This window comes from Nansenia antarctica (assembly GCF_963989245.1).
Source record: "Nansenia antarctica genome assembly, chromosome: 2".
NCBI lineage: Eukaryota > Metazoa > Chordata > Actinopteri > Argentiniformes > Microstomatidae > Nansenia > Nansenia antarctica.
The window spans coordinates 31352280-31366321 of record NC_137675.1 but is presented as its reverse complement, the minus strand read 5'-3'; the positions used below and the strand labels follow the sequence as shown (position 1 = coordinate 31366321).

Below are 14042 nucleotides of genomic sequence, written 5' to 3'. Positions count from 1 at the left end.
CCCAGGACTAACACTTGTTTCAGCTAGTGCGCCGCCTGGTGGTCGGTGGTGAGTTGACGGTGGTCGTATGAGCTTAGTTGATAGAGTCTCAGTGAGGGAAGGCGGGTGGAGGGGGGGGGGCAGCGTGGCGATGGAGCGCTCACTCTTGAGCTTTATTTGGCAGAGTTTAGAGAGAGGTCAACGCTTTCCCCCTCGGAGAACACAATTTCCCCTCTCCACAACACATCGTTTCCCTCCAAGGATACACATTTCCCCTTCTAGAACAAACCTCCACCCCCCCCCTCTCTAGAACACCTCTGTCTCCTCATGGAACCCCCCCTCCCCTTCCCCATCCTATTCTATATGCTAAATGTTGCCCCCCCCCCGCCCCCACACACTGGATAAGAGCCTATCTACTGACAGAGGGGAGTAGGACCACAGGGGGAAAGGGGGGGGGGGGGATGAGAGGAGGGAGGGGGGGGGGGGTAGAGGGTGGTGGGCTAGAGAAGAACACTGGAGCATCACACAGCTAGCTGGAAGACTTCTAAAAACCTCTACGTCTCACTCGTATATACACTAACACATAGAAGAGAAATCATACAGTCTTATACACAGTATCTTATATATGTATACTCATATCTCATAGATATCTTATGGAGTTCAACCGATCATCATCATCGACGTAGGGACTAAACAGCTAATATGGCGGCATGCATAGAGGAGCTGCTGCACCAGGGTATACACACGGTCTGGACACAGCGCTAGGAGGCTAAAGGCCGGTTTAGGCTTCTGCGTAAAGTCGACGCCGTAGGCTACGCGTAAGCTTACGTAGTCCCGCATGACCGTGCGTAGCCTTGACGTGCTCCTCTCAAAAAATCTAACCACGCGTCAGAGCGCACGTAACCGTAAGCTCTGTGATTGGTCCGCTTGGTAGCACATGATTCAGACAAGTCTCGACTCTCTCGTCGCCCAAAATGCGGAAGTCATGACAGAAATGTCATTCACCTTTTCTGTAATTACTTATTAATAAAGATTTGAAAAATTATTATAACCATCGTATTATCTTAGTTTAATGTCATTTCAATGCATCATAGAACTTTTATTTACAACAAGCATACCAACAAAAAGATGCCGCTATGAGCTTTGAGCTCCGTTGAGTTCCTAACCGGAAGAGGCACAGCACAGGGGCTGAAAACACACTGCCACCTAGCGATGTGAAGGTGTAATTGCAGCGCAGACCAACGTCGAACTATAAACTTGGATAGCCCTCGCGTAGTCTACGGCGTAGCCGCACGTAAATTCGACGCAGAAGCCTAAACCGGCCTTAACTTCAGTCCCGTGCGTGCACGCACACACACACACACACACACACACACACACACTTGGATTCACTCTCCATTTCAAAAGGGCTTCTCTCACCTGAGTATCTCAACACAACAAACTGGTTAGCTTTTAGCTCATCATCGCTAGCTGGCCCTACTTCCAAGTGTAGAGTTAGCCGTTAGCTTAGCCGCTAGCTACCAGGCAAGGCTAATTGGTGGTAGCGTCATACGTTCGCAGACACAGTTGTTTTTACAAAGCTTCCCCAGGAGGCTAGCGAGACAGCCTGGGCTGAGAAAATCAAGTGTGAGATGCCCGTATGTTAGAGAGAGAGACACAGAGAGACAGACAAAGACAGACAGAGAGAGAGAGAAAGAGAGAGAGAAAGAGAGAGAGAGAGAAACAGAGACAGAGAGAGAGACAGAGAGAGAGAGAGAAACAGAGACAGAGAGAGAGACAGAGAGAGAGAAACAGAGAGAGAGAGACAGAGAGAGACAAAGAGAGAGAGAGAAACAGAGAGAGACAGAGAGAGAGAGAGAGAGAGAGAGACAGACAGACAGACAGAGAGACAGAGAGAGACAGAGAGAGAGAGAGAGAGCAAGAGGGACACAGAGAGAGAGACAGAGAGAGAGAGAGAGAGAGAGAGAGAGAGAGAGAGAGAGAGAGAGAGAGAGAGAGAGAGAGAGAGAGACAGACATTACCAGTCCATTACAGATCAGACCCCCAACCACTGTTGGACTGGTGTGTTTTTTTGCATCGAGTTGGAAGACAAGACGTGTTTTAAGGACCGGGATACGTGTTCTAAGATCAGGACTAACTCAGACCAGGACTAACTCAGACATGTGTTTTAAATCCGGGCATGAGGTTTGAGACCAGGAATGTGTCGTTTGAAGCATATCAGCAAGTCACACACGTACATACGTGACCAGAATACATGTCACTCACACACCCCCCCCACATCACGGAATGTTCATGATGACATAACTTCACAGGCTGAAGAAGAGAGAATTCACGTAAACAAACACACATAACTGGTGTGAATCAATGAATGAACGTGGCAGACATAACATATCTATATATCTATATAACATATCTGATGCTGTACGCCTGCCCTAGATAGACCTGCCCCTCACAGGCATGCCCCGCGCGCACACACACACTCACACACACTCACACACTCTCACACACACTCACACACACTCACACACACACACTCACGCACACTCACACACACTCACCACACTCACACACTCTCACACACTCACACACACTCACACACTCTCACCACACTCACACACTCTCACACACTCACACACACTCACACACACTCTCACACACTCTCACACACACTCACACACACTCACACACTCTCACCACACTCACACACTCTCACACACTCTCACACACACTCACACACACTCACACACTCTCACACACTCTCACACACTCTCACACACACTCACACACACTCACACACACACACACACACACACACACACTCACACACACTCTCACACTCTCACACACTCTCACACACTCTCACACACACTCACACACACTCACACACACTCACACACTCTCACACACTCTCACACACTCTCACACACTCACACACACTCACACACACTCACACACTCCCACACACTCTCACACACACACTCACACACACACACACACACACACACTCTCACACTCTCACACACTCTCACACACTCTCACACACACTCACACACTCACACACTCACACACACACACTCACACACTCTCACACACACACTCACACACACTAACACACTCACACACTCTCACACACTCTCACACACTCTCACACACTCTCACACACACTCTCACACACTCACACACACTCACACACACACACACACACTCACACACACACTCTCACACACTCTCACACACACTCACACTCTCACACACTCACACACACTCACACACTCTCACACACTCACACACACTCACACACACTCACACACACACGCACACACACTCTCACACACTCTCACACACTCTCACACACACTCACACACACTCACACACACTCACACACACACACTCACTCACTCACACACACACACAGAGTAATGGAAGAACCTTCTGGAAAAGGGATACTACTTTCTCTTGGGTCCATTTCAGACGCGTTGAGTCCAGGATGACCAGTTCTGGTTCTGACAAAATGAGCTTTTTGTTTCTTCTTGTTTTACAACTTATATTAGGGTTGGGAGAAAGCATGCAGGAGAAATTTGACGGGGGGGGGCGGGTCATAATGGTGGTATAATGCAAGTTCTCTGTGTTGGAGGTGACGTTCTAGTGGTTCCACATAGACTACGTTCTTGGTATTGGCATTGATTAGGCTTTGCTGGGTTGGTGTCCAAATCGGATGAGGTTTCTGAGACCTTGGATGATGCTGTTGAAGGCAGAGGACTGAGTTAGTTTGATCCGGGTCGAGCGCCGGCTGGGCCTGACACTGGACGAGGCCTGGATGAGGCCTGGATGAGGCCGTTTAGACCTTGTTTGACCTGGATGACGTACTTTGGGTTTGTGTTAGCTAGTTATTAGGCATTAGCTGGGAGTTCGGAGTTGACATTGGACAAGGCCTGGCTGATGTTGTGGAGGCCTGGATGATGTATTCAGGGTTGGATGAGTCCGTTAAACCTGGATGATGTATTCAGAGTTGGATGAGTCCATTCAGGGTCTGATGAGTCTGTCAGACCTGGATGATGTATTCAGGGTTTGTGTAGGAGAAGCCCTGGAACTCGTTCTGGTCCAGGTTCATGATGAACAGCTTATCTGTCGGGGTCAGCTCCACCGCCATCTTAGTAAACTCCTTATCAAAGTTACCTGTGTCCCGACGGTTCTTCTGTTGGAGAGAGAGAGAGAGAGAGAGAGAGAGAGAGAGAGAGAGACAGAGAGATGATGAGAAGGGAAGGGGAGAGAAATGCAGAGAAAGAGAGAGGGAGAAAGAGAGATGTTATTTTAGTCTAGGCTATTGAGCAGAATGTACAGACAAGCTTATCAATCTGAGAAACCGACTGGAATCGAGTACATTCAGAGGGGGGGGGGGGGGGGGGGGGAGGGGGAAAGAGAATGAATAACAAGAGACAGAAATCCAAACAACACACGGGTTATGAGGATGAATTAAGCGGGAGAGAGAGAGAGAGAGAGAGAGAGAGAGAGAGAGAGAGAGAGAGAGAGAGAGAGAGAGAGAGACACAGACAGATAGATAGAGAGAGAGAGACATTCAACCCCCCTTAAAATGCTGTAGTGGAACAACCCAACATCTCAGAGAGAGCAGCGGACCATACCAACAAAAACAGGACAGAGGGGTTGGGCTTGCAGAAGTGATGTCAGCGTAAACAATACGGAGAGGGAGAACAACAGGAGAAGCGGCAGGAGACAGAGCAGTGGGTCTGGACCCAGAGGAGGAGTCAAGGTGACAGACAAACCTCCACACAGCCAAAGATAGCCGGCAGCCCAAAGATAGGTTACAGACACCTACAGACACCCAGTGGTAACAGTACAGACGCGTACAGACCTCAGAAACAGACATAGAAAGACCCCACAGGAGACAACACCAACAAGTAGGACAACCCTTAGACAAGAGCCAAAAGTACAGACCCCAGAACTACAGACCCTCCCGCAGAACAGACAACAAACAAACCCCCAGAACAGACAGAACTGACAGTGAAGACAACACTAGACAAGAGCCGATTACAAACCCAAGAACAGACACCTTCAGAGCCCCCCGGAAAAGACAACAGACTACAGAATGGAAACAGAACCGACAACAAGGACAAGCCTAGAGCCAAAGAGGCAGACCCCAGGACCACAGACCCACAGACTTTGACAGACCCAGTAAAAAAAGACAGACAGACAGGGGCAGGGGTAGATATTATAGATATTAGACCACTATGGCACATAACAGTGCTGAAGAAAAACAGACATCACATAAAGTAGTCCGCTTACAGAATAGATGGAGTACTACAGTCAATACGAAAGACCGCAACAGAGAGGGACGAACAGAAAAGCCCCTCAGGCAAGGGGAGACTGAGGAGAGGGACAGAGAGAAGGGCTCGGAGGCGTACACGTTTTGTTTCCTACCTTCTGCTCTCCATCTGCCCTCCGGGCCTTTCAGCCCCCAGGGGGTGCCGCACACCCCCCAGCTCCAGTGAGGGGGGGCCTGGGCACTTTCCAAACTCTAGCCCCTGGTCTCCTGGGGCCTAAACACCAGCTGTTGGTTATGATGTCACCCCCCCAATGAACTAGTTCACAGAGTAGTCATGACGACATGATTTCTTTTTAGTGTTTTCAAAATGAATCTGTGTGTGTGTATGTGTATGTGTGCATGCTTACTCTTAGTGAGAGTACCTGTGTATGTGTGTGTGTGTGTGTGTGTGTGCGTGTGTGTGTGCGTGCGTGCGGGCGGGTATTTTCAACAGGAAAAAAATGTTTTTGGTTCACTTCAGTTGCTCTTACAATCATGATACTGTTGAGAGATAAAAAAAATTATGTTCTCAATATGTGACAGCTGCTGGTGAAAGGGGTAGCAAGCCGGCAGTCGATTTGATGTTCGGACTTTTATTTTTTTAAATGTGAATACGTCATTGTTTTTGAAAATCAACGACACATCAGCTCAACTAACACAGCTTGACTAACATCAACTAACACAGCTTGTTTTGTGATTCTGCTAACAATGTAAAGTAGTGTTGTAGTTAACTAGGTAGCAGTGGGGATTACTCACCCAATCCATTGCGTTGCAAACTTTTGGCTTGACTAGCGAGTGTGTGTTGTGCGTATTTCCGTTTTTTTTCCAAAATAAAAGTCCAACCATTTTGACGGGTTGTCGACTTGTTCCCCCTTTCACCAGCCACTGTCACATATAGTATACGTGTGTGCATGAGAGTGCGTGCGTTTGTGTGTGCAATGCCTATGCAGAATTGAAACAAACACACAGACAGCAGCAGTCGTAGTTGAGACAGTAGGCACCAGTGAGTGAGTATATTTTCAGTTCCCAGTCATAATAGGACAGAGTTACACAACAAACACAGGAATGTCTCTACACCTGCAAACATAGCAATGCACCTTCTCCATATAGCATCCATCCATCTCTGCTCCTGCACAACGTCACCGACTGGGTTCGAACCCGGATTGTCTGATTAGCGACAAGGTTAGCATTAGCTTAGCATAGATTAGCATGTCGACCTAGGCTAAACCTCAGTAGGCTAACACAGTCTTGCGGCGCCCCAGACGACCCGGAATCAAACCCGGTCCGTCACCCATAGTAACAACACCGCATCCTAGCGACGCACCTCTGTTTCCCTTCCCGCATACACAAGCTCGCATTCCTATCTAAACTCTCACATCCCATAACACTCGGACACATCGCACAGCACATAGCGGAGATTCCCAATCACGCTAGATACACCAAAGAATTTGACACATTTTTAAACTGCATATTAATATGGATATTTCTCCCCCCCCCTTTTCTTGTCCCAAACAGTAAAAAAAAAAAAAAAAGACAACCCCCCAACCCGGCAGTTTTGTTTTTTCCGACTAAAGCTACCCACTCCCCGTTTGGCAGATATCAGAGAAGTTAGACGTTGTATTCATCGTCGGAACTGCGTAGTCAAAACTCATACATACAAAGATACATCTTCAACACTTCTGCGTTTAGACTAGAGGGAGGAGGGAGTTCGTCTGTCAAGTAAGGTCCTGTGATATCGGTAGGATATGAAATACTCGTAAAAATCAACCCCCCCCCGACTAGAAGAATCTGGGGCTGCGTCTCGCCTCCATTGCCCCCACTCCCCCTTCCCAAATCTGATACGACTGGATCAGAGAAAAGACAGTCACCTACGGCGATCCAGTCCAACCAGATCCGGGGAGGAAGAGTTGAACGAGGGAGGAAGAGAGAGGAAGGAGGACAAACGCCTGGCTTTTTTTTTTGGGGGGGGGAAGAAGGAACGCAGCCTAGCCTGTCACTTTTCCTGGGTCAAGAATTCCCGAAAGGATCACTTCCTGAGGTCACTGGGGTCCACAGCTGTCGGATCTGACGGGGTTGGGACATTTCCAGTGAGTTCTACTACTTTCTACTTTACTGTGGGGTGCATCTCAATAGTCTAAAGTCGACTTCCTCAACCCTCGTCTTCTCTCCTCTGGTCCTTGTCTTGTGAACCGACGTGGCCAGGATAGGCCGAGATCTCTCCACGTATCCGTGGCAACATCTTCCTATTGTTCCTATTGTTCTGAGATCAGCCTGAGAGGAACTAGCCGCTTCAGAAGAGTGAGATGCACCCTGTCCTATTTTCAGTTGCTGTGTTTGTCTGAGGTGGTGTAGGTCAGTTATATGTGATTGTCTGAAGTGGTGTAGGTCAGTTATGTGTTTGTCTGTGGTGTAGGTCAGTTATGTGTTTGTCTGTGGTGTAGGTCAGTTATATGTGTTTGTCTGAGGTGGTGTAGGTCAGTTATATGTGATTGTCTGAAGTGGTGTAGGTCAGTTATGTGTTTGTCTGTGGTGTAGGTCAGTTATGTGTTTGTCTGTGGTGTAGGTCAGTTATATGTGTTTGTCTGAGGTGGTGTAGGTCAGTTATATGTGATTGTCTGAGGTGGTGTAGGTCAGTTATATGTGTTTGTCTGTGGTGTAGGTCAGTTATATGTGTTTGTCTGAGGTGTAGGTCAGTTATATGTGTTTGTCTGAGGTGTAGGTCAGTTATATGTGTTTGTCTGAGGTGGTGTAGGTCAGTTATATGTGTTTGTCTGAGGTGTAGGTCAGTTATATGTGTTTGTCTGAGGTGGTGTAGGTCAGTTATATGTGTTTGTCTGAGGTGGTGTAGGTCAGTTATATGTGTTTGTCTGAGGTGGTGTAGGTCAGTTATATGTGTTTGTCTGAGGTGGTGTAGGTCAGTTATATGTGTTTGTCTGAGGTGTAGGTCAGTTATGTGTTTGTCTGTGGTGTAGGTCAGTTATATGTGTTTGTCTGAGGTGGTGTAGGTCAGTTATATGTGTTTGTCTGAGGTGGTGTAGGTCAGTTATGTGTGTTTGTCTGAGGTGTAGGTCAGTTATATGTGTTTGTCTGAGGTGGTGTAGGTCAGTTATATGTGTTTGTCTGAGGTGTAGGTCAGTTATATGTGTTTGTCTGAGGTGTAGGTCAGTTATATGTGTTTGTCTGAGGTGTAGGTCAGTTATATGTGTTTGTCTGAGGTGGTGTAGGTCAGTTATATGTGTTTGTCTGAGGTGTAGGTCAGTTATATGTGTTTGTCTGAGGTGGTGTAGGTCAGTTATATGTGTTTGTCTGAGGTGTAGGTCAGTTATATGTGTTTGTCTGAGGTGGTGTAGGTCAGTTATATGTGTTTGTCTGAGGTGTAGGTCAGTTATGTGTTTGTCTGAGGTGGTGTAGGTCAGTTATATGTGTTTGTCTGTGGTGTAGGTCAGTTATGTGTTTGTCTGAGGTGGTGTAGGTCAGTTATATGTGTTTGTCTGAGGTGGTGTAGGTCAGTTATATGTGTTTGTCTGAGGTGTAGGTCAGTTATATGTGTTTGTCTGAGGTGGTGTAGGTCAGTTATATGTGTTTGTCTGTGGTGTAGGTCAGTTATGTGTGTTTGTCTGAGGTGTAGGTCAGTTATATGTGATTGTCTGAGGTGGTGTAGGTCAGTTATATGTGTTTGTCTGAGGTGTAGGTCAGTTATATGTGTTTGTCTGAGGTGGTGTAGGTCAGTTATATGTGTTTGTCTGAGGTGGTGTAGGTCAGTTATATGTGTTTGTCTGAGGTGTAGGTCAGTTATATGTGTTTGTCTGAGGTGGTGTAGGTCAGTTATATGTGTTTGTCTGTGGTGTAGGTCAGTTATATGTGTTTGTCTGAGGTGGTGTAGGTCAGTTATATGTGTTTGTCTGAGGTGGTGTAGGTCAGTTATATGTGTTTGTCTGAGGTGGTGTAGGTCAGTTATATGGCACAGAATGGCTGCTGTGCCTCTCCGTAATGGAGGATAACACCGGCGATGGATGGGAGGGAGGGAAGGAGTGAAGTCTGTATTGTCTGTATGACCTCTCTCTGTGTGTGTGTGTGTGTGTGTGTGTGTGTGTGTGTGTGTGTGTGTGTGTCTGTGTGTGTCTGTGTGACCCCTGAACTCTGAACCCTGCACCTTAAAACCCTTTTGCTTTGGCACAGTTTGGACAGTACCGGTTCCCCCGCCCAGCCCATAAGAACACGATTCTAACATTACCAGAACATTCTCTTATCAACCTAACTAGTGATTGGTGGGAGTGTTGTTGATGGGTGTGTGTCAGTACTGGAACCCAGATATGTTAAGATTGAATCGATCATTGATTGACAGGTCACTGGAGGGGGAGTAATCGGGTTAGTGATTCATTCCCTCTCATGGGGTTGGGAGGTTCAGGTGGAGGAGGTAGAAGTTGCCCCTAACCACTGATTGAGGGTCAGATACAGTATCTTTTTTAATGGCCCTGATAGTCAAAGTAAGGATTGTGGGGTAGGATTTTGATCCTAGATCTGTCGTTAGGGGCAACTTCTACCTGAGCGGCTGATATGGGACCATGGATTCAGGGAGGATTCAATGCGGCCCTGTGATTGGTTCCTTAGTCCAGGTCGGGGTATTCGGGGTTAATGAATGAGAAGCCGTGGAACTCTTCCTGGTCCAGGTTCTGAATCACTTCCTGGTCGGGAGGGGTCAGGATGGGGGGGTGGCGCGTGAAAAAGCGGTCAAAGTTCTCCGCGTCCCGGCCGCACTGCAATGGAGAGGGAGAGAAAGAAAGAAAGGATGGAGGGATGGAGTGAGTATGATGGTGGGATGAAGAAAAACAAAACCAAAAAACAACAACGAGTAGACAGGACAACAAAAAGAAGAAGAACAATAGAGGCAGAACTCAAATAAACCAGATGGAAACTCATCATCCTTCAGAACTGAAGAACATGGGAATAATGACAACAATAATAATAATAACAACAATATTATGAGGCGGTTTCGCACTTTCAATGGATAATCTCCATTGAAGATGCCTTTGAGGCTTTTCTGTGTCCAGAAAAAAACAACCTGTATAAGATTATACCAGATCATCATTGGGTCTGACTAATACCACAAACTACCCCCAGTCATCTGCTGTTCCACACCTGGGCTGAATTCCAAACTGACCCCTAGCCCCTAACCTAGGCACTAAGCACTCCTGTCAAATTGAAACGACAGGTGGTTTCGCTAGAGTAATTGTACCCGTCCTGCCCTCCTGATTTGGTTGGAATGAATTTCGGCCATATTTTGGACACATTCCCGATCCTCTCTGATGGACAGGAGGGTCTAGGGAGCGGGGTACGGGGCTAGGAGTTAATATGGAACTCAGCACTCCATTAATTTGGATGCCCCAACCTGACAGCAGAGCAGATGTTTGACTAATGACTTTGGAGAATTGTGGAACAGAATCCTGGACTGGCAGTCACTCTCAAACGTGATAAACGTCAGCGAAGGGAAGGTGGGAGGTTTAATTCTGGGGGTGCGTTCAGAGAGCCAAAACGTTCAGAATGTTGCAGATAGAAATATAGAGAGACGTCGATGGTTCAAACGCCATGCACGAAATTACATGTCTCCTCTACTATCGTACGATCTGAAACGTTGAACTTTTGCAACCGCCTCAAAAACTTGGTGGATAATTGGTGGCGTTTCAGATCATCTACATTGCAACCAGGCTGTGCAACAACCTGGATATTTTTTTTTACGTCTCAGGAACAACATCTATCTGATATACTGTCGCTATCTGCTACTCTATGCAGCCTGATTACATCATAGGTCACCTGGAACACAACCAAAAGCGGAATGAATGAACATCGGTTTCCACGGTGATGGAAGAACAAGGCTATTGGATAACAATCCATGGCCCCTTCTTTATGATACCAACCAATGAGACCGTGGTGGTTTTCCATTGGTTCACAATGAGCCAATGGAGCCTCCGAATCCCATCACCCGTGACTACGCCAACTAATGACACGTCAGCAGCATCTGTTGGTTTAGTGACCGATGGCGGATGAGAATCGGGTCTTGGGGGGTGGGAATGATTGAACCAATCGCTGTTTGACTTACCAGAGCAGGAGAGGATTAAAGTCGGACAAAGTGGACGAGTCTAATCTTTTTCTTTAAAGGTTTTTAAAGTTTCCTCTGACCATTTGGATATGGTCAAATCATCCCATATACTTTATGAACAATTAAGAGCTAGGAAGAATTTATCTATAAAATAACTGAGGAAAAATTCAAAGATCAGAATTTAAATTCAAACAACAGAATTTATCTATAAAATAACTGAGGAAAAACTCAAACATCAATAAGATTCCCAAAGGTAACTCCGGGAACCAATCAAAACGCTGCACTTTCTCCCGGTCTCTTTTTACAGTGTTTACAGAATCTCCTAGCGAGCAGTGAAGTTATTCAGGGATATGCTTCTAACGGCCTAAAAATAAAGAAAATAACCCGAAATATAAACGATAACTGTGGGAACCCTAGTTGGCTAACATTCGTGACAGCTTCAGCTCCGACCCAGGCTACGTCGTAGCTTGGCAACACCGCCCTGGGTCAAGTGACGTTTGCTTTAGCACGCTAGCCCGCTAGCCAGCCGCTGCTGCTCCTCCCTGATCACACTCCCTCAACCAATCATCTGTGAGGGAATGTAGCGGTTGTTAGGGGAGGTAATACCATGTTAGGGGAGGTAATACCTTGTTAGGGGAGGTAATACCTTGTTAGGGGAGGTAATACCTCGTTAGGGGAGGTAATATCTTGTTAGGGGAGGTAATACCTTGTTAGGGGAGGTAATACCTTGTTAGGGGAGGTAATATCTTGTTAGGGGAGGTAATACCTCGTTAGGGGAGGTAATATCTTGTTAGGGGAGGTAATACCTCGTTAGGGGAGGTAATACCTCGTTAGGGGAGGTAATATCTTGTTAGGGGAGGTAATATCTTGTTAGGGGAGGTAATATCTTGTTAGGGGAGGTAATATCTTGTTAGGGGAGGTAATACCTCGTTAGGGGAGGTAATATCTTGTTAGGGGAGGTAATACCTCGTTAGGGGAGGTAATACCTCGTTAGGGGAGGTAATATCTTGTTAGGGGAGGTAATATCTTGTTAGGGGAGGTAATATCTTGTTAGGGGAGGTAATATCTTGTTAGGGGAGGTAATATCTTGTTAGGGGAGGTAATACCTCGTTAGGGGAGGTAATACCTTGTTAGGGGAGGTATTACCTCGTTAGGGGAGGTAATACCTCGTTAGGGGAGGTAATATCTTGTTAGGGGAGGTAATATCTTGTTAGGGGAGGTAATATCTTGTTAGGGGAGGTAATACCTCGTTAGGGGAGGTAATATCTTGTTAGGGGAGGTAATATCTTGTTAGGGGAGGTAATAGCTTGTTAGGGGAGGTAATACCTTGTTAGGGGAGGTAATACGTTGTTAGGGGAGGTAATATCTTGTTAGGGGAGGTAATACCTCGTTAGGGGAGGTAATATCTTGTTAGGGGAGGTAATACCTCGTTAGGGGAGGTAATACCTTGTTAGGGGAGGTAATACCTCGTTAGGGGAGGTAATACCTTGTTAGGGGAGGTAATATCTTGTTAGGGGAGGTAATATCTTGTTAGGGGAGGTAATACCTCGTTAGGGGAGGTAATATCTTGTTAGGGGAGGTAATATCTTGTTAGGGGAGGTAATATCTTGTTAGGGGAGGTAATACCTTGTTAGGGGAGGTAATATCTTGTTAGGGGAGGTAATACCTTGTTAGGGGAGGTAATACCTCGTTAGGGGAGGTAATATCTTGTTAGGGGAGGTAATACCTCGTTAGGGGAGGTAATATCTTGTTAGGGGAGGTAATACCTCGTTAGGGGAGGTAATATCTTGTTAGGGGAGGTAATACCTTGTTAGGGGAGGTAATACCTCGTTAGGGGAGGTAATATCTTGTTAGGGGAGGTAATACCTTGTTAGGGGAGGTAATACCTCGTTAGGGGAGGTAATATCTTGTTAGGGGAGGTAATACCTTGTTAGGGGAGGTAATACCTCGTTAGGGGAGGTAATATCTTGTTAGGGGAGGTAATACCTCGTTAGGGGAGGTAATATCTTGTTAGGGGAGGTAATACCTCGTTAGGGGAGGTAATATCTTGTTAGGGGAGGTAATACCTCGTTAGGGGAGGTAATATCTTGTTAGGGGAGGTAATATCTTGTTAGGGGAGGTAATATCTTGTTAGGGGAGGTAATATCTTGTTAGGGGAGGTAATATCTTGTTAGGGGAGGTAATATCTTGTTAGGGGAGGTAATACCTTGTTAGGGGAGGTAATACCTTGTTAGGGGAGGTAATACCTCGTTAGGGGAGGTAATATCTCGTTAGGGGAGGTAATATCTTGTTAGGGGAGGTAATACCTTGTTAGGGGAGGTAATATCTTGTTAGGGGAGGTAATATCTTGTTAGGGGAGGTAATATCTCGTTAGGGGAGGTAATATCTTGTTAGGGGAGGTAATACCTTGTTAGGGGAGGTAATATCTTGTTAGGGGAGGTAATATCTTGTTAGGGGAGGTAATATCTTGTTAGGGGAGGTAATACCTTGTTAGGGGAGGTAATATCTTGTTAGGGGAGGTAATACCTCGTTAGGGGAGGTAATACCTCGTTAGGGGAGGTAATACCTTGTTAGGGGAGGTAATACCTTGTTAGGGGAGGTAATACCTCGTTAGGGGAGGTAATACCTTGTTAGGGGAGGTAATAC

General features: G+C 46.5%; 1 protein-coding gene across 2 annotated transcripts in view; it reads right to left on the bottom strand.

Moving 5' to 3' along the window:
* Positions 1–4021: 4021 nt before the first annotated feature.
* The window catches only part of LOC308151130 (protein kinase C beta type), a gene marked incomplete at both ends in the record, with an annotated part of 56169 nt that continues 46148 nt past the window's right edge, over positions 4022–14042 (bottom strand). The window contains one exon of one of the 2 annotated variants that reach the window (XM_080523949.1): positions 4022–4174. In XM_080523949.1, coding sequence (XP_080380075.1) covers positions 4022–4174 — 153 coding nt within the window. Of the gene's footprint in view, positions 4175–9885; positions 10057–14042 lie in introns of those variants that run through there. The other variant, XM_080523948.1, reaches the window with a different exon arrangement.